General features: G+C 36.0%; 1 protein-coding gene across 5 annotated transcripts in view; it reads right to left on the bottom strand.

Moving 5' to 3' along the window:
• Nucleotides 1-23,186, bottom strand: part of ELP4 (elongator acetyltransferase complex subunit 4) — a 266,231-nt gene that overhangs the window by 223,229 nt on the left and 19,816 nt on the right. For all 5 annotated transcript variants that reach the window (XM_008003180.3, XM_008003187.3, XM_008003206.3 and 2 more), the window contains exon 3: nucleotides 9,294-9,415. In XM_008003180.3, the coding sequence (XP_008001371.2) occupies nucleotides 9,294-9,415 (122 nt within the window). The remainder of the gene's footprint in view (nucleotides 1-9,293; nucleotides 9,416-23,186) is intronic.

A 23,186-nucleotide genomic window follows, 5' to 3' on the forward strand; every position in this document is an offset into this window, starting at 1 on the left:
CTTCCCAGGTGAGGCAATGGCTTGCCCTGCTTCAGCTCTTGCTGATCGGGCTGCACCCGCAGACCAGCATCGACTGTCCGACACGCCCCAGTGAGATGAACCCAGCACCTCAGTTGAAAATGCAGAAATCACCCATTTTCTGTGTTGCTCACGCTGGGTGTTGGAGGCTGGAGCTGTTCCTATTCGGCCATCTTGGGCGCCCCCTTCACTTTAAGTATCCATTTTATTCTTCTAATCACAGTGCTTGTACAACATTGCAAGTGTGCCAAAAAATCAAATACTGTTTATTCCATAACAAATATGTAAGAAGTATAAAATGACAATATTAGGAATTTAGGAAATATTACTAACAGGTGAAATGACTGTATTAAAACCAGATATATTTTCAGAGTAGAGTAGTGTGAAATATGAAAACATAATCAAAATTCAAATAATTTAAAAATGAATCACTAAATGTATTAATTTAGGGAAATGTTAACTTTGTAGATTATGTAGCATATACGTGCTTTGACTACTTTCAGTACTTATCTATGTAAGTGGCTTTATTTAAAAGGAAATAATGACATTGAAAGCAAACAAGTTAATTTTTCCTAAAGATCACACATTCAACTTTATGGTGAATATATAACTTGACTATCAAATCTGAAATGCTATATAAAAACTAATCTAATGCTTAAGACAATTAGAGTTTTGTGTCAGCAATAATAATATCTTTGATAATACATTCTAAATACACAAGATAAAGCATAATGGATATGATGACACTAGAATATATTCCTTAGTTCAAAACTAGAGACAGAAGAGTGGTGGTTGTGACAGGCTGGAACGTAGAAGAAATGAAGAGATGTTGGTCAAAGGCTACAAACTTTCAGCTATCACATGAGTAAGTTCTGAGGATCTAATGTACAGTATAGTGACTATAGTTAATTATATTGTACTGTATATTTAAAATTTGCTAAAACAGTAGATCTAAAGTGTTCCTTCCACACCAAAAATCGTAACTATGTATGGTGATAGAAGTGTTAATTAACTTGATTGTAGTAATCGTTTCACAATGTACACATATACCAAATCATGTTATATGCGTTTTTTATATATATATAAAATAATTCATATATATAAAATATATAAGCTTGTATTAGTCAATTACATCTCAGTAAAGCTGGGGAAGATGGAAGAAAGCCAGAGGAAAAAATAACAACTTTAAAACAAAACCAAACCTATGATATTCTAGAGTAAGAGAATCCTTTAATGCAGCAGTCCCCAACCTTTTTGGCACCAGGGACTGGTTTGTAGAAGACAGTTTTTCCACAGACTGGGATGGTTTCTGGATGATTCAAGAGCATTAGATTTACTGTGCATTTTATTTCTATCCTTATTACACTGTAATATACAATGAAATAATTATGTAACTCACCATAACGTAGAATTAGTGGGAGCCCTGAGCTTGTTTTCCTGCAGCTAGACGGGGGTGATGGGAGACAGTGACAGATCTTCAGGCATTAGATTCTCATTTGGAGTGCGTAACCTAGATCCTTTGCATGAGCAATTCACAATAGGGTTCATGCTCTTATGAGAATCTGATGCCACCACTGATCTGACAGGAGGTAGAACTCAGGCAGTAATACAAGCAATGAGGAGCAGCTGTAAATACAGATGAAGCTTTGTTTACTTGCCTGCTGCTCACCTCCTGCTGTGTGGCCCCGTTCCAGTACTGATCCATGGCCTGAGGGTTGGGGGCCCCTGCTTTAATGCATTAAAAATTATATTATTTAAGGCTCTCTCGAGAAACTGAACCAAGAGCGCGTGTGTTTGTGTGTGCAAAGAGATTTATTGTAAGAAACTGTCTCATATCATTATAAATGTGGGCACATCCGAAGAGTTGCAGGGTAAGTTGGCAGGCTGGAGACCTTGGATAGTTAACAGCGTAGTTCTAATCAAGGTCCATTGGTCTGAGAACCAAGAGAACCAAGGGGTAATTCCAATTTGCAAGCTGGCAGGCTCAAGACCCAGGAAGAGCTGATGTTTCGGTAAGAGTCAGATGGCAGGAAAAAGCCAATTATCAAGTTCAAAAAGAGGCAGGAAAATTTCTCTGACTCGGGATGGTCGGTGTTTTTGTTTTATTGAGGTCTTCTGTTGACTGGCTGTGGCCCACCCAAATTAGAGAGGGCAATCTACTTTACTCAGTCTACCAAATTAAATGCTAATTCCATTCAAAACACCCTCATGGGAACACCTAGAATAATATTTGACCAAATATTTGGGTATCATGTTTCCTCAGACTATTCATATATAGTAAGTATACATTTATCATCCACTGTAACAGGCAATGGAAATATAGCAATGAATAAAACAGAAAAGACTTGTATGGAAGAAACACAATAAACACACACAGAAGTAATTATAACGCATACCAGGTGACAGTAAGGCTGTGGAGAAAAATAAGGCAGCTAACAGGATTAGGAGGCCTGGGGAGTGGGAGTAGGAAGTTGTAACATTTATTAAGGTAGTTAGGTTAAGCCCTGCTGAGATGGCAACATTTGAGCAAAGTCTGAGAGAAGCAAAAAAGTTCTTAGCAAAAGGAACAACAAATCCAATGGCCCTAATTTTGGAGCATGCCTAGCAAGCAAGGTAGTTCATATTATAAACAGAATAAAATCAGGGGGAGATATTAAGTAATGAGGTCAGACAGGTAAAGGGGAGGTAACAGAATATTAGCTAGGGCCTTGAAAGTCACTATAAGGACTGTGGCCTTTGTCTTCTGGAGAGTTTTGAGTTTAGATGAGTGACATGATCCGACTTACATCTGAAGAGGCTCACTGAATATTTTGGTTAGATCAGACTGAAGAGAAGCAAAGGTAGAAACAAGGAGGCCAAGCAATAAATAATTTATGTTCAAAGTAATATATTTCTATTTCCTGAGAAATTGAAGGAGAGTATAGGAGAAAAAGATAAGGATGAATTCTTGGTTTAGGCTTGAGCAAACAGAAGATGTGAGTTGGCATTAACTGAGATGGGAAAGGCTGAAAAAGGAACAGGCTTGGGGAGAGCAGTTCAGGAGTTTGGTTTTGAACATGTTATGTTTGAGATATCTCCAACAGACTAAATTAAGAGGTACTGCAGGGAGCTGGATATACAATTGTAGGAGTTAGACGTACAGAACGCAGTAGCAGCTCAGGATAGGTCCAACTAGATTATAAATTTGAAAGTCATCAGCATATACATAGTATTGACATCCTCGGGGCAGACGTGATCAGTGAGAGAACAGAAACAGAGGAGTCCTAAGGTCTGAGTCCTAAGACACGTCTATTAAAAGTTTGAGTAAATAAGAAAGAAATAGCAAAGAAGAATAAGAAAAAGTGGCCAGTTAGAGAGAGGAGAACACCAAGAAAGTGTAGTATCCTGAAAGGAAGAAAGCATATCAGGAAAGAACGAGTGATCAATGATATCAAGTGCTGTTGATGAGCCAAGTTAGATGAGGCCTAAGAGATGACCACAGTGACATAGAGTCCTCTAAATAAAATATCTCACATTTTACTTATATCAGAATTGCTAGGGAAACCAAAGGGAAGTTTGATTATTATTATTTTTGTTACTAGGTTAGAAATCTGTGTCAACCTAGTCTCATATCTCTTACTTATAAAATTAGGGTGATAATATGTTTTGAAAAGACTTTCACAAGGTCTAGTGTTACCCTTATTTCATAAAAGAGGAGGTAATGTACAAGCAAGTTGCTGAAATTATTTAAAAAACAGCAGAACTTGTACTTGAACATGAATTTACTAACTGAAATTCCATTTTTCTTAGAAATAGCTTTATTCAGGTATAACAGACACATAACAAACTGCCCATACTTAATGCATATAATTTGGTAATATTCTACAGAGGTACAAGGAGTCTTTAAAAAGTTTACGGTAAAAGCGTATTGTGAAAAAAACTATGCATAACTTCCAAAACTTTTCTGCACCAAAATAAACTCATACTAATTTGCCTTAACAAGATCTAGTTTGAGGCACTAAGAAGAACAGTTAGCAGTTTAGAAAGAGACCCATTAGAGAATGTGAATTCTGCTAAAATTGAAGTAAGAAAAAACATCAGATTTATGGTAAAGCTTGGGTTGAAGAATGGTAAAATCATCGATGCTCTGAGAATAGTTTATGGGGACAATGCCCCAAAGAAATCAGCACTTTACAAACGGATAACTAATTTTAAGAAAGGATGAAATGATGCTGAAGATGAAGGCTGCAGCTGCAGACCATCCACATCAATTTGCAGGGAAAAAACTCATCTTGTTCATGCCCTAATTGAAGAGGACTAATGATTAACAGCAGAACAATAGCCAATACCACAGACGTTTCAATTGGTTCAGCTGACACAATTCTGACTAAAAAATTAAAGTTGAGCAAACTTTCCACTCTATGGGTGCCAAAACTGTTATGCCAAAATCAGCTGCAAAGAGCAGAGCTTTCAATGGAAATTTTAAACAAGTGCGATCATGATCCTGAAGCATTTTCAACAAATTATGACAGGCAATGCAACATGGTTTTACCAGTATGATCCTGAAGAAAAAGCACAGTCAAAGCAATGGCTAGCAAGAAGTTGAAGTGATAAGTGAAAGCACAAGGGGACAAGTCAAGAGCAAAGGTCATGACAACAACTTTTTGGGATGCTGAAGGCATTTTGTTTGTTGACTTTTTGGAGGGCCAAAGAACAACATCTGCTTATTATGACTGTTTTGAGAAATATATCCAAAGATTTGGCAGAAAAAATGTCTGGGAAATCTTCACCAGTGAGTCATTTTCCACCATGACAAGCTCCTGCTTATGCCTCTCATCTAACAAGGGTATTTTTGCAAGAGTTTCGATGGGAAATCATTATGTGTCCATCTTACAGTACTGATTTGGCTCCTTCCAACTTCTTTTTATTTCCCAATCTTAAAAAAATATCTGTAAATGTCACCATTTTTCTTCAGTTAAAGTAAAAAAGACTACTGACATGGTTAAATTCCCAGGACCCTCAGTTCTTTAAGAATCGACTAAATGGCTGGTATCCTCACTCACAAAAGTGTCTTGAACTTGATGGAGCTTATGTTTTGAAATAATGTTTACAGTTTTATGTTTTAATTCCATTTTTACACAAACTTTTTGAAGTCCCTTCACATATACTTTGGAAGCCAATAATATAATCAAGACAAAAAATATATCCATCATGCTCCAAATTCTGCATTTTTCCTTTATTCTCTCCTCCTTACCATTAATGACTTTATCTTTACAAAATGAGAAAAAAATATTTTATATTCACTTAAATAAAAGTATTATATATTTACTTATTTCCAGTCCTTCTGATATCTTTGTTTAGATCCAAATATTCATTTGGTATTATTTTGATTTTTTTTGTGAAAAACTTTATTTAGTATTTCTTACAATGCAAGTCTGGTGGTTGTGACTTCTTTTGGATTTTAGCATTTGAGAAAGTCTTTATTTTGCTTTCATAAAAAACAACCTTTTAAAATTGCAAAATCTTTGTTTATGAAAGATGTTTGCTGAGTATAGAATTCTGAATTGATAGCATGTTTTTATTTTTATTTTTTAGCATTTTAAAGACTTCCTCCTTGTTTTCTGGTTTGTATTGCCTAAAACTAAAAGTCGGCTGTCATTCTTATCTTTGGTTCTATGTAATGTGCTTTTATCTCTGGTCACTTTCAAGATTTTTCTCTTTATCACTTGTTTCAAGAAATTTGGTTATGATGTGCATTGATGTTGTTTTCTTCAGGACTTTTAAAACTTGGCGTTTGCCAGACACCTTAGAATTGTGGTATATTTTTCATTATTTCTGGAATACTTTCATTCCTTATTTCCTCAAATATTTGTTCTGTACCACTCCTTCTCCCTTCACAGAGTCCAATCACGTGTTAGAGACCCTTAAGTTATCTTATAGCTCACTAATGCAAACATCCTTTTCTTTCCCCAGTCTATTTTGCAGGTTTCATCTTGTATAATTTTAAATGCCATGTCTTCAAATTTACTAGCCTTTTCTTTTTCAGTGTCTAATCCACTTTGCACCTCAAGTGTATTTTTCATTGCAGTCACTGTAGTTTTCATCTCTAGAAGTTTAACATGTGTTTATATTTACATCTTCCATGTTTCCATTTAACATGTTTAATCTTCCTTCTAGCTTATTGAATATTTAGAATATACTTATAATAAAACTTATGTTTTCATCTGCTAATTCTATCATGACATTTCTTTTTTGCTTTGACTTTTCTCCTTATTAAAATTATATTTTCTCATTTTTTGCATGTCTACTATGTTTTAATTGGAAACCAGACACAGAATATTTTATCCTGTTGAGTGCTGGACACTTTAATATTACTGTACTTTGAGCTTTGGACTGGGACACAGTTAAGTTACTTGAAAACATCTGGTTACTTCAGACCTTGTTTTTAAGCCTCATTGGACAGGACCAGAGCAGTGTTTTACAAACTGGGGATAACTTTGCTCTTTACCAATGCAAAACTCTTCTAAATACCCCACCTGACATCTCATGAATCATGAATTTTTTCACTCTGGCACGTGGGAGCAGGAATTACTGTTGGCCCTGGGGATTGTTACTTCTAATATTGTCAGGTAGTTCCTTTTCTAGCCTCAGGCCATTTCCTCCTGTACATGTACAGGTGAGCACTCAACTGAAGCCTAGAGGGAGACCCTATGCAGATCTCTAACTCACTTGATGTATTCAGGTACTTCCCATTCAGGTACTCTGACTTATAAATAGAATTTCCTTGACCTCGTTGTGCTCCTAGCTGTGCCGCCTGAAGGTCATCTTATCTTGTGTTTCTCTTCTTTGCACTGTGGCTCGGAAACACTATACTCAGTAAGGTAGGGAAGTTATAGGGTTTGCCTTCTTTGTTTTGTATATCTAGGAATCACTTTTATTATCTGATGCCAAGTGTTTTGAAAACTGTTATTTCTTATACTCTGTGCTGCTTTTTTTTTTTTTCCAGCTGTTTCAGGCATGAGGAGAAATCTGGACTTTATTAATCTATCTTGGTCAGACATATGCAACTGGGTCAGACATGGTGTACTTTTTAAGAGTCTGTTTTGTTTTTAACTATAGTTTTATATTTTATTCTCCTACACCATAAAATTGTTGTATGACTAAGTCTTTGCAACACACAATTACTTCCATAAATGACTGGCTATTTTATAAAAGCTTGATGAAAAAGGTAATATTTCTTTTACAGCTTCAAACTCCCTCACATCATCTAAAGAAGGATATGTAAAGTACACTGAGATTTTTAATACTAACTTGTACAAATTCAAGGCACCCCTAAGAAAGATGTCAGGGATTAGTTTTGAAATTAAAGTGTTCTCTAAAGCAAACTGAAAATTTTTAACATCAGCTACCTGGGTTGAAAGAGGAAAAAATAAAAATAAAACACTTTATTTTAAAAAGCATATATAGGTATTTCTGCTTCTGGTTGGCAAAATTTTCCTATGATGGCTATATAGATGTTTCATATAAAATCTTAGTCTCAGTATATTGTGGAATATGCCACGAAGAACCTGTATAGCTTACTTACAACAATGGTTTTGGCCTTTACTCCACTGCTCCTAGCAAGTGTAGCACTGTCCAGAAGTTGGCCAAGATGATAAAAGGCAAGAAAAAGAGCAAAAGAAAACACCAAAAAATACTGTAAAAAGTAAACAACTAAAAAAGTGATTGAAAAAAAAAATAAGCCCTACAACCAGAGGAAAATCAATTATATACAGGTTTCTGCTTTGGATTTTATAGTAGTATTGTTTAACAAGCAAAATCTGAATCATATGAACGAATTATGTTAGTTTTGACCTCAGCATTATTGTAACTTTTATACTAAGGCAAAGAAGTTTGTTGGCATTTGTTCACAGGTATTATGAATTAGTATTTATTATGTTACAAATTCCTTATAAATGACTAATTTGCCATTTTGCAAACTATGTACTAAAATTAAAATATCCTATGGAAAAATGACTTTAGATTATTAACTCTATTCAAATAATGGCTTAAATTAGGATTCTGTTATGGACAAAGAAACTAAGAATTCTAAAAGTTAAAAGTGTCCTCTCTGAGGAAAAAAGTGTGCTTTGGCTTAAAGATTCGGTACATTAATGACATATTTTATCATGGAAGAGAATCATTTGTAGCATTCTCCAAGAAAACTAATATTAATCAATGTGTACTTCTAGTATCTGACTCTTCTGATTTATACCTCTGGCATATTGGTAATATAACTACCAAACAATTTGCAATTGTTTTGCTTCATGTAATGTTTTCCAGAGTTCTCTTATTATCATGACAGTGTAGAATATTACCTATCAGATATAATAATTTTTTTATGTATGAACATTTTAATTTCCTTAGATACATTTAGAATGAACTATGATTAAAGCCTGCACTAGGCTGGATGTGGTGGCTCATACCTGTAAGCCCAGAACTTTGGGAGGCCCAGGTAGGAGAACCCCTTGAGGCCAGGAATTCAAGACCAGCCTGGCAACATAGTGAGACCTCATCTCTTCAAAATTAAAAGAAAAAAAAATTGCCTAAAGCTTGCAGTAGAAATGGCAAATATTGTAGTGCCTTGGAATCAGTTTATTTTTGCTTGTGCTAAGTAGAAATGTAAAATATTTAAAATGTCTTATCAGCCAATTTGCTGATTATATAGATGTGCCTTTTGTTTTTATTCCATTATTTGCTTTAACTCGTATAGTAGTGATTTCCTATACTTTATATAATTTTCAGGCCGAAAATTCGAATTTCAAGTTTCTTTTAAAGGCTTCTTAAGCGCAACAGTTAACCCATACTTTGTTAGCAGTATAGAAAACTTAGACTTTGGAAAATTTGCTTTGCCATAGTAGTAGTCAAAATGAAGATGTTATAATTAGAAGCAAAAAAATTAAAGGATATTTTCCCCTTTCTTCAGTAAGAAGTGTAAACTAGAATTTTTGCTATTAAGCATGACTTTTGTGAATGCCTGGTCCAGTAATTTTACTTAGTGTCAGTTTTTATTAGCTTAATGTTTCCCCACCTCTCATATGAAGTTTAAAAAAATTGTTCAAGAACAATTACTTTAAAATATAACTCTATGTTCAAATAAATTTGATACTTTTTACTGAGATTTTAAAAAATGTATAATCCCGTTAGTGCATTTAAATATAGTTTGTATATATACAAACATATATCTTGTTTACATACATAAAAATATTTTTTCATGAAACATTCAAAATGCAATATTAAGTTCATACATCCTATACCTGTAAAATGTTGGCAGGATCCTCTTTAGCAGATGCAACCAACAAACTATGCCCATTGACAATTCCTTCTGCCAGGAAACACTTGAAGAGCAAAGGTGAGTAAATATTATATTTATCCTCCTCTGTAAAGAAGGAAAAGTTGCAGTTAGAAACATATAGCAAGAAAAGAATCAAATGGGTATCAAATAGCAAGCACATTCATATGTTTTTATATTTTTTTCCCTTAAAACAATTATATGAGGTGGAACAATAATTGCCTATTCCTGAGGCACAGTTAGATAAGCTAAGACTTGTAAAGAGAGTCAATGAGAACTAAGTACTTTTAACAGACTTTCTGGCTCCAGACATCATTCTCCAACTACTATATCACTTTGATATTCACAAAATTACCCCCTGCACATATATACAGACTTCAGGTATAGGGAACTTCACTAGTAAATTTAAACATTTTAAGGAAAAAACAATACCAGTACTTAAACTCAGCAAAAAGGAAAAGGAAACAATTCCTACTTTATAGGCCCATTATTACTCTAACATCAAAATCAAAGAGTTTTACAAAACTACACATCATTATCAAATTTTAGGAAGTCATTATACCAATCCTGCATGTACTCTTTCAGAAAAGAGGAAAGGATGAAACACTTCTAAACTCATTTTATGAGGCCAGTATTACCCCAATACCAAAACTAGACCAAGATACCACAGAAACAGAAAGGTACAGACTAATATACCTCACAAAAATATATGAAAATAATTCTTTAAACATCATAAAACCAAATCCAGTAATAGAATATATATTTATATTACATATAATTAGTACAATTTGGTTTTAAATACTGTAAAACCAAATCAGTAATATTACATCTTCAACTTGACACATGGGATCTACAAAAAACCTATAGATATCATCATATGTAATGGTAAGATGCAATGCTTTTCTTCTGAGATTGGGAAAAATGGAGGTATATTTACTTTCACTACTTCTAATCAATATCGTATGGAAGGTCTTAGCTATGTAATATTACTGACTTTGGTTTTATGGCATTTAAAACAAAATTATGATAATTATACATGATAGATTATAATCATATAAATATATAATACAATATAATTATATTGTAGTTATATAATTATATAGAGATGCAATATAATAATTATAATTATATTGTCATTACTACAATATATAGAATTATAATTATTCTATAATTATATTGCATTAATATATTTTATACACTAATATATATCATATTCCTGGATTTGGCTTTATAGTATTTAAAGAATTATACTATATTAATACTATACTAATTATACTATACTAATACATTAATTGTACTTCTACGTAATAGTAACAAATAATAGGAACTGAAATTTTAGAAATCTCACTTGCAATTAAATATTTTGGATAAATTTAATAAAATATTTATAAGAATTAGTTCTACATTGAAAAGTACAAAACATTCTGAAAGTACAGAAGACCTAAATAAATGGAGAGATATATCATGTTCATGGGATAGAAGACTCAAATCTTCAAATTGATTTGTAGATTTAATGGAATCCCAATAAAAATCTCAGTAAGCTTTTTGGAGAAACTGACAAGGTAATTCTAAAACTTACAAAGAAATCCAAGGTCATAGAATACAGTTAATATGGTTTGGGTCTGTGTCCCTGCCCAAATCTCATGTCAAATTGTAGTCCCCGGTGTTGGAGCTGGGACCTGGTGGGAAGTGATTGGTTCATGGGGGTGGATTTTCCCTTTGGTGCTGTTCTCATGATAGTGAGTTATCATGAGATCTGGTTGCTTAAAAGTGTGTAGCACCTCCCTACTCTTTCTCTTCCTCCTGCTCCTGCCATGTGAGATGTGCCTGCCTCCCCTTTGCCTTTGGCCATGATTGTAAGTTTTGTAACCCAGTCATGATTCCTGTACAGCCTGCAGAACCATCAGCCAATTAAACCTGTTTTCCTTACAAATTACCCAGTCTCAAGTATTTCTTTAGAGCAGTGCGAGAAGGGACTAATACAACAGTCAAAGAAATTTGAACAAAGAACACAGTTGGAAGACTTACTATTTTATTTCAAGACTTACTATAAAGCTACAGCCATGAAGGTAATGTGGAATTAGCAAAAGGACAGAAATATAGATCAGTGGGAAAGAATAGAGTCCAGAAATAAATCCATACAATTGGTTTTTGATAAAGGTGGAGAAATAATTTTTTGTAACAAATGGTCCTGCAATAACTGAATATCCATATTTAAACAACAAAAAGCAATAAAAACTTCAATCTTGCCTCATAGGATACTCAATCAAAAAACAGCAAAAACCTCCATCTTATCTCTTGAACTAGTAATAAACACTAGCTTGAAATGGATCACAGACTTTAAAAAGCTGAAATAATTAAAACTATTAGAAGAAAATGCCTTCTTCGCAACCTTGGAGTAGGCAAACGTTTCTTAGGACATGAAAGCATGAACTGGAGAAAAAAAATGAATAAATTAAACTTCATAAAAATTTTTACAATTTGCCTTTGAAAAGACAGCTAATAGGAAGTTTTAAAAAAGGCAAACTACAGATAGAAAATATTTGCAATACATATCTACAGTAGAGGACTGGTATCCAGTATATATTTTAGCAACTTTCATAATGCAGTAAGAACACAAACTGGACAACATAAAAATAAGCAAAAGATGTGAACACATCCTTTACAAAAAAAGATACATGAATAGCCAAAAAAACATATTAGAAGACGTTTAGCTGACAAGTATATGGAGCAAATAAAATGCTCCAACATTGCTAGTGGCATTGCAAAACATTGTAACTACATTAGAAAACAGTTCGGCAGGCCAGATGTCATGGCTCATGTCTGTAATCCCCACGCTTTGGGAGGCTGAGGCAAGCAGATTGCTTGAGGTCAGGAGTTTGAGACCAGCCTGGCCAACATGGCGAAACCCCGTCTCTACTAAAAACACAAAAATTACTTGGGCATGGTGGTGCATGCCTATAATCCCAGGTACTCGGGAGGCTGAGGCAGGTGAATCGCTTGAACCTGGGAAGCAGAGGTTGCAGTGAGCTGAGACCACGCCACTGCACTCCAGCCTGGGTTACAGAGCAAGACTCCATCTCAAACAAATCAGAACAACACAAAACAAAACTGTTTGGCAGTTTCCAAAAAAGTTAAACATACACTTATTATAGGATCCAGCAATTCTACTCTTGGGTATTCACCCATGAGAGTTGAAAATACATGTTTGCATAGATTTATACAGAAGGTTTATGACAGCTTTTGTTTTAATAGCCAAAAACTGAAAACAAGTAAAATGTCCATCAACTGCTTGCTGAATGGAGAAAACAAATGATAGATTCATAAATGGATTACTATTCAGCAATAAAAAGAAATAAACTACTAATTTACAGTAGTTTCTTGGTATCCACAGGGGATTGGCTATGAAGGACATCCAGGATGGGATATCTAGGATACCCCATGGATACCAAAATCCAAAGATGCTTAGTACCTTACATTTTGCCCTCTGTATCCAAGGATGTGGTACATGCTAATACAGAGGACTGACTATACATGCAACAACATGGATAAATCTCAAAAAAAACATTATGCTAAGTGAAAAAAGCCAGATACAAAAAAGTACGTATGGCAAAATTGCAGTTACATGATATTCTATAGAAAGCAAACTTAATCGCTAGTGACAGAAAGGAGAGGTTAGGTGCTTGGGGCCAGGAAACTTGAGTACCAGGAAACACTTTATAGTGACAGAAGTGTTTTATATCTTGATTGTGGTGGTGGCTGCATGAGTATATACAGTTGTAAAAAGTCACTAAAATAAGTAAATGGGCTTGGCACAGTCATTTGCTTCTGTATCCTCATGCTTTGGGAGGCCGAGGTGGCAGGATGGCTTTGAGGTGAGGAGTTTGAGACAAGCAGGAGCAATAAAGCAATACCTCAGCTCTACAAAAAACAATAAAAAATTAGCTGGGTGTGGTGATATGCACTGGTAGTCCTAGCTACTTGGGAGGCTGAGGCGGGAGGATCCCTTGACCCCAAGAGCTCAAGGATGCAGTGAGCCATGATTGTGCCACTGCACTCCAGCCTGGGGAACAGAACGAGAACCTGGCTCAAAAATAATTCAATAAAATAAACAAACAAATGGGTGCATTTTATTGTACATAAATTAAAATTAAATAACGTTTATTTATTAAAACAATTCCCTAAGGTACGACCAAAATATCAGGTGTTGAGTTGTTTAGATATCTTCTTAGCACATTATCTTAGAGAAAATCCATGATTAAAAGTATAGTCAATTTACACAAAGTCTAATTTTATATATTAAAACACATAGCTAGTTCTTTAACATTATTCATCACTCACAAAATGTACTTAATGTTTATGGACATTTTATGAGAATTTTAGCGTGTTACGGCGAAGGAAAATGTTTTCAATGCTTCTGCATTGCTTACAGCTGACAGATGGAAAAGCTAGCAGAGACAACTATGGGAGAGATGATCAGCACTGACTACTGATTAACACAGCTGTAAAAATTGCTTACGTTGTATAACTAAGAATTCACCTCCACTCAACTTTAGAACTAACTAGAAAGTCACATTTAAAAAAGAATTCATTTTACCTGAAGTAATTACTATTGTCAGTTTAGAGAAGCAACCATTTAAACCATTATAAATCAATGATGTACGAAACAAACCTGATATTACAATTTTTAATTTCTAAGATTGGTATTTTTACAAGACGGAAAATTTAAATTTTAAAAAATTCATCCACAGTCCTCAAATAGTCATTGTGTAAAGTTTGCTCTATTTCCGTTCAGTACTTTTTCTGTTTTCGGTGATAATTGGATTTGGTATCCTACTTTTTTCACTTAATCTAACATGCTTTATAGTCTTGTACCCAACATATTTAAGGCTGAATAATATTCTAGAAAATTTATGAACATACTTTACTTAGCTATACCCCCTTACCATAGACTTTTCATGCTGCTTTTAGGGTTTTATTAGTACTAAATACAGAAGAATAAGGATGCTTCAGGGCCAACATGCCCAAGATGAAACTCAGTAACTCATTATTTTTTTCCACCAAATGTGGTCCTCTTTCAGTTTTCAGAAAGCCAGAATTTATACCTAATATCGCTCTCTCAATCTCTCTCTCTCTCTCTCTCTCTCACACACACACACCCCCCAATCTACCTCTCTTCCCATCCTTCTAATTCTGTGAAATGTGTTATCAAAATATCGAAGTATTTGTGGAATGTGATTACTTCCCTCCATGCTGATGTCATTCCACTAGTCATACTACTAAAAACTATTACCTGGCCGGGCACGGTGGCTCACACCTGTAATCCCAACACTTTAGGAGGCCAAGGCAGGCAGAGGTCAGGAGATCAAGACCATCCTGGCTAACACGGTGAAACCCTATCTCTACTAAAAATACAAAAAAATTAGCTGGGCGTGGTGGCAGGCACCTGTAGTCCCCGCTACTCGGGAGGCTGAGGCAGGAGAATGGCGTGAACCCAGAAGGTAGAGGTTGCAGTGAGTGGAGATCACGCCACTGCACTCCAGCCTGGGGCAACAGAGCGAGATTCCGTCTCAAAACAAACAAACAAACAAAAAACACAAAACTCTTACCTCAATGACTGTAATTTTCTCTCATTTCTTTGTATCCACCCTAATCCTCCTCCTTCAATTTAGTAGTAACATTTTCAAAATGCAAACTTGATCATCTCATTTTCCTACTTAAAACTTTTCAGGCCAGGCGCGGTGGCTCAGGCCTGTAATCCCAGCACTTTGGGAGGCTAAGGTGGGCGGATCATGAGGTCAGGAGATCGAGACCATCCTGACTAACACGGTGAAATCCTGTCTCTACTAAAAAATACAAAAAAAAAAAAAAAAAAGCCGGAAATGATGGCGGGCATCTGTAGTTCCAGCTACTCAGGAGGCTGAGGCAGGAGAATGGCGTGAAGGTGGGAGGAGGAGGTTGCAGAGAGCCGAGTTCGCGCCACTGCACTCCAGCCTGGGTGACAGAGCGAAACTCCGTCTCAAAAATAAATAAATAAATAAATAAATAAATAAATAAATAAATAAATAAAAACTTTTCAGTGGTTCCTCATTGCTCTTGAGAAAAAGAATTAAATCTTTTAACCTGGTCTACAGGCTCTACATGGTTGTAGCTGAACAGCAGGGTTTAACTTGCATAAGTAAAAATATTTAACAGTGGTATAACAGTGCCACTTTTCTCTCTTTAAAATGTAAATGAGGAATGCTTATACACTGTTTGTGGGAATAAACTTATATAAAATATAAATATTTTATAATTAGCACAAAGTAAATTTGTACTAATTTATTCTGTTATCCATATAGAAAACAGTATGGAGATTTTTCAAAGAACTAGAAATAGAACTACCATTCAATCCAGCAATCCCACTACTAGGTTACACTGAAAGGGAAAGAAATAATTACATGAAAAAGATACCTGCACTCATATGTTTATCATAGCAGTATTCACAATACCAAAGATACGGCATCACCTCAAGTGTCCATCAACAGATGACTGGATAAAGAAAATGTAGTATAAATACCACAGAATACTGTTAACAGTAGATAGTTAACCAGGCAGGAGCAGGGCAGGAGAGGCTCCCCCAATCCACCAAGAATGTCCAGGGACCATCAGGTGATGGTCCAGCAGTTGTCACACTGCCTCTCTAAAATGATAACTGGTCGCAGTCGATGCTAGGGAGAGAGCAGCAGTTTCCCAATGAAACTGTTAACTGGCAGCTTCCAATAAGATCTCAGGAACTGGGTGAGTGAGCTCAAGCATGCGCATTAAAAGGCAAAAATGATGGAGTATGACTTTCCCGGGGTAGTCCACCACAAAAGGGAAGAACGCCTAAGGTGAACATATCTACAACTCCGGTGAACATGTCTACAGCTCCAGTAAACACACCGCACATGCTCATCTCCTAAGTGCTAGCAGGTCACCTCGCATGCAAGCAGCTCACGCCAAGGGAAGAATCACGGGAAGAGGGACGCAAAATGCCCAAAGTATGTCAGCAATATAAAACCTGAAGTCAAAAGGTCAAACCCCGCACTTGACCTCCAAGATGCCCGCTTGAGTCTCTTCCAAGTGTACTTTCCTGCTTTAAAGTTTTTAAATAAACTTCCACTCCTGCTCTGAAACTGGCCTTGGTCTCTTTTTCAGCCTTATGCGCCTCAGTTGAATTCTTTCTTCTGAGGAGGCAAGAATTGAGGTTGCTGCAGACCCATATGGATTTGCCACCAGTTACCGGGATATACGCCACCCCTAACAATACTACTCAGCCATAAAATAGAATGAGATATCTTTTGCAGCAACACGGATGAAACTGGAGATCATTATCCTAAATGAAATAACTCAGAAACAGAAAACCAAATACCACATGTTTTTACTTATAAATGACAAAGGCTGCATGGACATACAGAGTGGAATAACAGACAGTGGAGACTATAAAAGGTAGAAGAGTGGTAAGGGGGTGAAGGTTGAAAAACTACCTATTGGGTACAATGCTCACCATTTGGGTGATGGGTACATGAAGAAGCCAGACTTCACCACTGTGCAACACATGCATGTAAGAAATCTGTACTTGTGGCCAGGCGCGGTGGCACAAGCCTGTAATCCCAGCTACTTGGGAGGCTGAGGCAGAATTACTTAAATCCGGAAGGCAGAAGTTGCAGTGAGCTGAGATCATGCCATTGCACTCCAGTCTGGGCAACAAAAGCAAAACTCCATTTCAAAAAAAAAAAAAAAAAAAAAAAAAGAAATCTGTACTTGTACACCCTGAGAGCATAAAAATTAAAAAATAAAAATAAAATATACATGACTGTGGTTTAACAAATTTTAGTAATGAGAAAAAGAAACCTAAACTATTTAATTAGAAGAATTAAAACATTCATAAAATCAAGGATGCATATTACAATACTCAAGTGAGAGAATGAACTGTATCAGATCAGTACTACTTAAAGTAGGGATGTGTACTCATAGATAATTTAAAAAACTGGGTGATTTATGAGTAATGAAGGATAATAAACAAACTAGATGTCACAGTTGTCTTTTTCTATCTATCTCTTAAATGAGTGAGGGTTCTGAATTATTTCTTACTCCCTATACTATCCTTAGTGATCTTTTCTTTGTCTCTAGCTCCACTTTCTCTGTGCTAAGCTCCAGGCATTGACATCATTGCTATTTATTTGCATATTATTAACTAGACACAGTACTTAGCAAACATGTTTTATGTTATCTTATCTTTACTTTAATGTGCCAACAGAATTTCACGACATGTCCAAAGGGGAAACCGTATTTTTTTCCTCTTCCTTGCTGCCCGTCTTCCGGTGGTAACATGCTAATTTGGTAAGTTACTTGGTAACCATTTGCTTTGGGCTTCAGGTTTCTTCAACTATAATATGGGAACAATAAAATTATACCTATCTCATAAGACTGTGGCAAAGATGAAATACTTAAATCAGTGCCTTGTGCATAATTAAGTGGTCAATAAATGTTAGCTACTAAGTTTTTCATTCTCAGCTCTTCCCTTTCCTTTATATCCCCACAAATAATCATTCAACTTCCTAAATCCTTAAAATCCATCCATTTCCTTCCGTCTTTACTGACAATAATACAGTTCAATGCATCCTTAACTCTCACCATCAGCCTCCCAATTGGTCCCTGTACTTCTAACCTTACTCCTCCCTCCAATCTATTCTCCACAATACTCAAGAGTATTTTTTTTCTAAAGAGCAAATCTAGTCTTGTCACTCCCCTGTTTCAAAAACTTAAATGGCTTTTCGTTGCTCTCAAGAGAAAAACACCCAAAAAGCAAGCCATATAAGCCTCTCTAAATGTTGTGTTGCCTTCTTTCTCAACACTTCCCCCCTTCCATATCTCATAAACCCCAGGGACAGGAAACTACTTGTTGGCACCAGCCATATTGCTTCTTGCCTCAGGACCCTTGTATAAATTCCTTCACAACTTTGGCTAACTAATTTGCTCACATCCTTCCAGACCAAGATTAGGTGGCACCATCATTGAGAAGCTTTACTCAAGGCTGAGTGAGATATCAGTCTGCTCTGGAGCACCCTCTTTACCCCTAGTAGTATTTAATAAACACTCCTGAAACTCCTCCATAAAGCTAAAAGATTGTTATGGCAGAGAATGCATCCTATTATCATATCTCTAGTGCTGGGCACATAGTATACATATACTTAATATTTGTAGAATTAATCAGGGGAAAAAACAACAAACAAAAATCGATCTTGTCTTATAAATCATCCACATCTACTACAGTTTGAAAACATACCATTGTATACACATATAGACATATATTCTAAAATAGTTATCACTTCTATTTTTTCAAAGAATCCTATGAGACAGGAAAAACTAATCGGAAGATCACCTACTTAGGGATTAGGAAAAACACTAAACTCATCAAGCTGAAAATTACCAATTTTGTGAAACAAATTTTGAGGTTGTACAATAAGCATTTAATTAATCTATTTATGAATTCCCCTAACACTGGGCAAGTAAAAGTGATAATGATGTGACAGAACTGCCAAAAAGCAAATGTAATTTTGGCCTGAATTAACGGTCTAATTTCTAGGTTCAGAGACATACCTGTCCTGTTCTATTCCACAGTAGTCAACCCACCTGATGATAATATATTCAGTTTGGGGACTTACACAAACTAAAGCATCTTCAAAAATAGTGATGGTGAAGGGAGCTGAAAGTATGTGACACGAGAAATGGAAATATTTAGCTGAAAGAAACAGACCCAAGAGACATAAGATAGCTGTCTTCAAATATCTGTTGGACTATAAAATGGAAAAGGAATATCATTTGTACATTATGGCTCCAAAGAGTGGAACAAAGCCTAGTGGACAGAAACAACAGGAATATCATTTTTTTTTCTTAATACAAAAGTCCAAATGAGCTGTATCATCACTCTACCAAGATTGCTCTCCAACACCAATTATTTTATAATTGTCTAATTTGTTGGATATTTGCAAATCCTTACCTTACTTATCTATGACAACTATTACCATTGACAATTTTTTTCATGAAACTACTGTACACTCCCTTCCCACATTTTCCCAGTTTTTATAACTTTGCTCCTGTCTCTTTAGCCATTCTTTGTGTATGTAAATGGTTTATATAGAGCTCTCAAGTTTTTGTTATATACATATGGAATGATTTTATGTACTTTTTGCTAGTCACTACTTTCAGCTATGCAAGCCAAATCTTTCTTTTCTCATCTTTTAATGACATCCGGAGCTGCTTCCATGATTCTCACTAGTTTCAGTTATTAAAACTTGACTGTCCAGTTAAAAACTTAGTCAACAGTCAATACAACATTTTCCACTAAGGCTTGTGGCTTGAAATACTTAGTGGGGCGGTGTTAAGGGGAGGGGGTAGCAGCGAGAAAAGGAAGTTCTAAGACACCTCTTTCTACAAGTCTTTTTTTCAAGTCCTAGCTCCTACACCAGGAAAGCAGAGCAAAAGAGTGGCAGAGATCAGTTTTTGTAACTGCCTGTCTGTCACAGGTAGAGTCCCTAGCCTCACTCCGACCTGGTGTATTAAGTCTGCTGCTTATACCCTCTAAAGTTATGGTGGTTTCCATGTAGATGGTAAGTGTGGTTTGTGGGTGGTACCTTACTTCATACTGGCCCTATATGTCACTGAAGAACCCTGCAAAGAGGTAGAATCTAGTGTTTTGGCGGCTAGTAATTCATCCTCAGTCTCTCTTTGGAAATACTATTACTGTCATTATTCTTCTAGCTGTGTTTGTTTACACAATCTATTCTATCAGGCCCCCTTCCTTTTCCTGTATTAGAAACAGGAAATAGTCTTAATGTTTGACAATGTTGACAAAATCCAGCAAATATAAAGCAGGCTTTCCTAATAACTCTCATTCTGCACTATTCACTTTGATGGGCTTGGAGGTTCTAGAGGTTAGCAAGGAATTGGCTGGGAAACAGGAATGTCAAGTTCTGCTTCTTGCAAGCAACTTCAGTGTCTACGACTGATGGCCTTGGAGGTATATGCCCTCACTTGCTTCACTTTTTACCATAAACGTACTCCTGCTTTCTCCAGTCCTTGACTTTATTGCCTGGTTATGGCAGTGACAGTGGTGGAGATACGAGGAAGTATCTGTGCTAGTTCTTTGGGCCTGCAAGGAGGTGGCTCACCCCAATTGTGGGAAAGTGAAAACTTAAGACTTTGTCTTCTTTTTCTCACTGCAGGCTACACTCACCAATTCTAGGGTACTTAACATATGGTTAAAAAATAGCAAACAGCTAATATAACAAACAGCACTAACTCTAATAGCAAACAGCACTAACTCTATACTAAACACAGCACTGCACTTCTCATGCATTGGTTTATTTAATCCTCACAATAAGCAAACAGCACTAACTCTAATAGCAAACAGCACTAACTCTATACTAAACACGGCACTGCACTTCTTATGCATTGGTTTATTTAATCCTCACAATAACTTTTTTTTTTTTTTTTCAGATGGAGTCTCACTCTGTCATGCAGGCTGTAGTGCAGTGGCACAATATGGACTCATTGCAACCTCCGCCTCCTGGGTTCAAGCGATTCTTCTGCCTCAGCCTTCTGAGTAGCTGGGATTACAGGTGCCTGCCACAATGCCCAGCTAATTTTTGTATTTGTAGTACAGATGGGGTTTTGCCATGTTGGCCAGGCTGGTCTCAAACTCCTGACCTCAGGTGAGCTGCCAGCCTCACTCTCCCAAAGTGTGGGGATTACAGGCATGAGCCACCGCACCTGGCCCTCACAATAACATTTTAAGATAAATGCTATTAATCCCTACCTTACAGATAAAGAAACTGAGGCACAGAGAGGGTAAGCACTTACCTAAGGTCCTATAGCTAGTAAATAGCAGAGCCATGGTTTGAATTTAGACAGATTCCAGAGGCTATGCTCTCAATCTTTTTTCATGAGCTTACCTTCCTTTAACTATTTCTTACTGATAAGCACAGGCTTTAGATTTTGGAAGTTTTCTTTTTACTCTAGTTGTTCTTAGTCTTTTGAGTCTCAAACCAACTCTGAACATTTGATGCATTATACATGCTACTCTAAAAATAAACACAGTCAAAGCCGGGCATGGTGGCTCATACCTGTAATTCCAGCACTTTGGGTGGTCGAGGCAGGTGGATCATCTGAGGTCAGGAGTTCGAGACCAGCCTGGCCAAAATGGTGAAACCCTGTCTCTACCAAAAATACAAAAATTAGCAGGGTGTGGTGGCGTGCACCTGTGGTCCCAGGTACTCAAGAGGCTGAGGCAGGAGAATCACTTGAACTTGGGAGGCGGAGGTTACAATGAGCCAAGATCACACCACTGCACTCCAGCCTGGGCAACACAGCAAGACTCCTTCTCAAGAAAAAAAAGAATATATATATGTATACACACACACACACACACACACACACACACACACACACACACACAGTCAAAAACAAATTTTCATGTAATTTCAGGGAATTAAGAGATCTCCCAAAGTTCCATCCTAGATTCTCAAGTATAAACCTGGGGAATCTGCCACTTGTCTATGACAACACTAAAACACACACTGAATAACACAGTTAAATAACGTTGAAAACTCCTAAATCTTTTTCTCTAGCCTAAATTTCATGCCAGAAAAATCTAACTTTCTATTAGGTTGAATGACTTGGGTTTTTCACTAGTACCTAAAAGTTATTATGTTTAACCTGAATTCTTTACCTCACCTCAATATTTGCTCATTCTTTGCCTTTTCTAACTCACTTAATGATACTAATTCTAAACTTTCCCAGGATAAAAATCTGGGAATCATCCTATTTTCTGTCTCTCCTTCATCACCTACACACGTACATAGCACAGAAATAGAAATTGACTTTCTTAAGAGGTACCTATTAAATGAGGAAAAATGTAGAAAAATAGTGTTTCATAACAGTGCAGTCTAAGCATAACCAGTTAAACATTTCAAATTCAATATACATACTGAAATAAAGAAGTAGGAAAGTGAAATAGCAAATTTATGACAAAAGTCTTAAAAGTATAGTAACAAACATTACCTCATGTTTAGATTAGGGTAATGAGTAGTTTCCATCACTTCAAATTTTTACTTTATTTCTGCAGTGTATCCATCATAATATTTCTTAATTGCTCAAAACACTCCATGACTATCTATTTCTTACTAATACAATTTAATTGCCTTTATCCAGGCTTTTGAGTCACTCATTCATTCATTCAGCTCCTACATGGCTCCCATGGTTACAGAGCTTTCAGTCTATTAAATAAGTAATCATGATCAGGCAATTTCATGATTACCTGATTAAAAAAATGTGTAATAAGTACCATGATAACGTAAATAAAGACTACTACAGAAGTATACAGAAGGAATACTGAGTGTAGGTAAAGGGAAAGCAGCAGTTAAAGAAAACTTTCTGGAAGAGATGGCTAAGTGGAGACCTCAAAAACAATTAAGAGGAAAATAAAAGGCAGCAAGAAAGAACATAAGCAAAGGTCTAGAGAGAAGAGAGAATAGAATTAACAGCTCAGAATGATAAATACAAAGTATGAGGAAGGACAGTGAGAGGATGAAAAGAGATAAGGCTAAAGTGAATCAGTAGTGGCAGATTGTTAAAGGCCTTATAATCAGAAGTTAAGGAGCTTAGATCTTATGTTAAGATCAACAAGGAGCACAAAAAGGTCTTAAGTCAAGATATATTATGATTAGCTTTTCACATTAGAAAGTGCATTCTGGCAACATTATGATATTGAACTGAAGCAAGGGAAATACCTGTTATACTAGTTTCAATGGGGGTTATTGCTTATGGCCTGAAG

Source organism: Chlorocebus sabaeus, chromosome 1, assembly GCF_047675955.1.
Source record: "Chlorocebus sabaeus isolate Y175 chromosome 1, mChlSab1.0.hap1, whole genome shotgun sequence".
In the NCBI taxonomy this organism is placed as follows: Eukaryota; Metazoa; Chordata; class Mammalia; order Primates; family Cercopithecidae; genus Chlorocebus; species Chlorocebus sabaeus.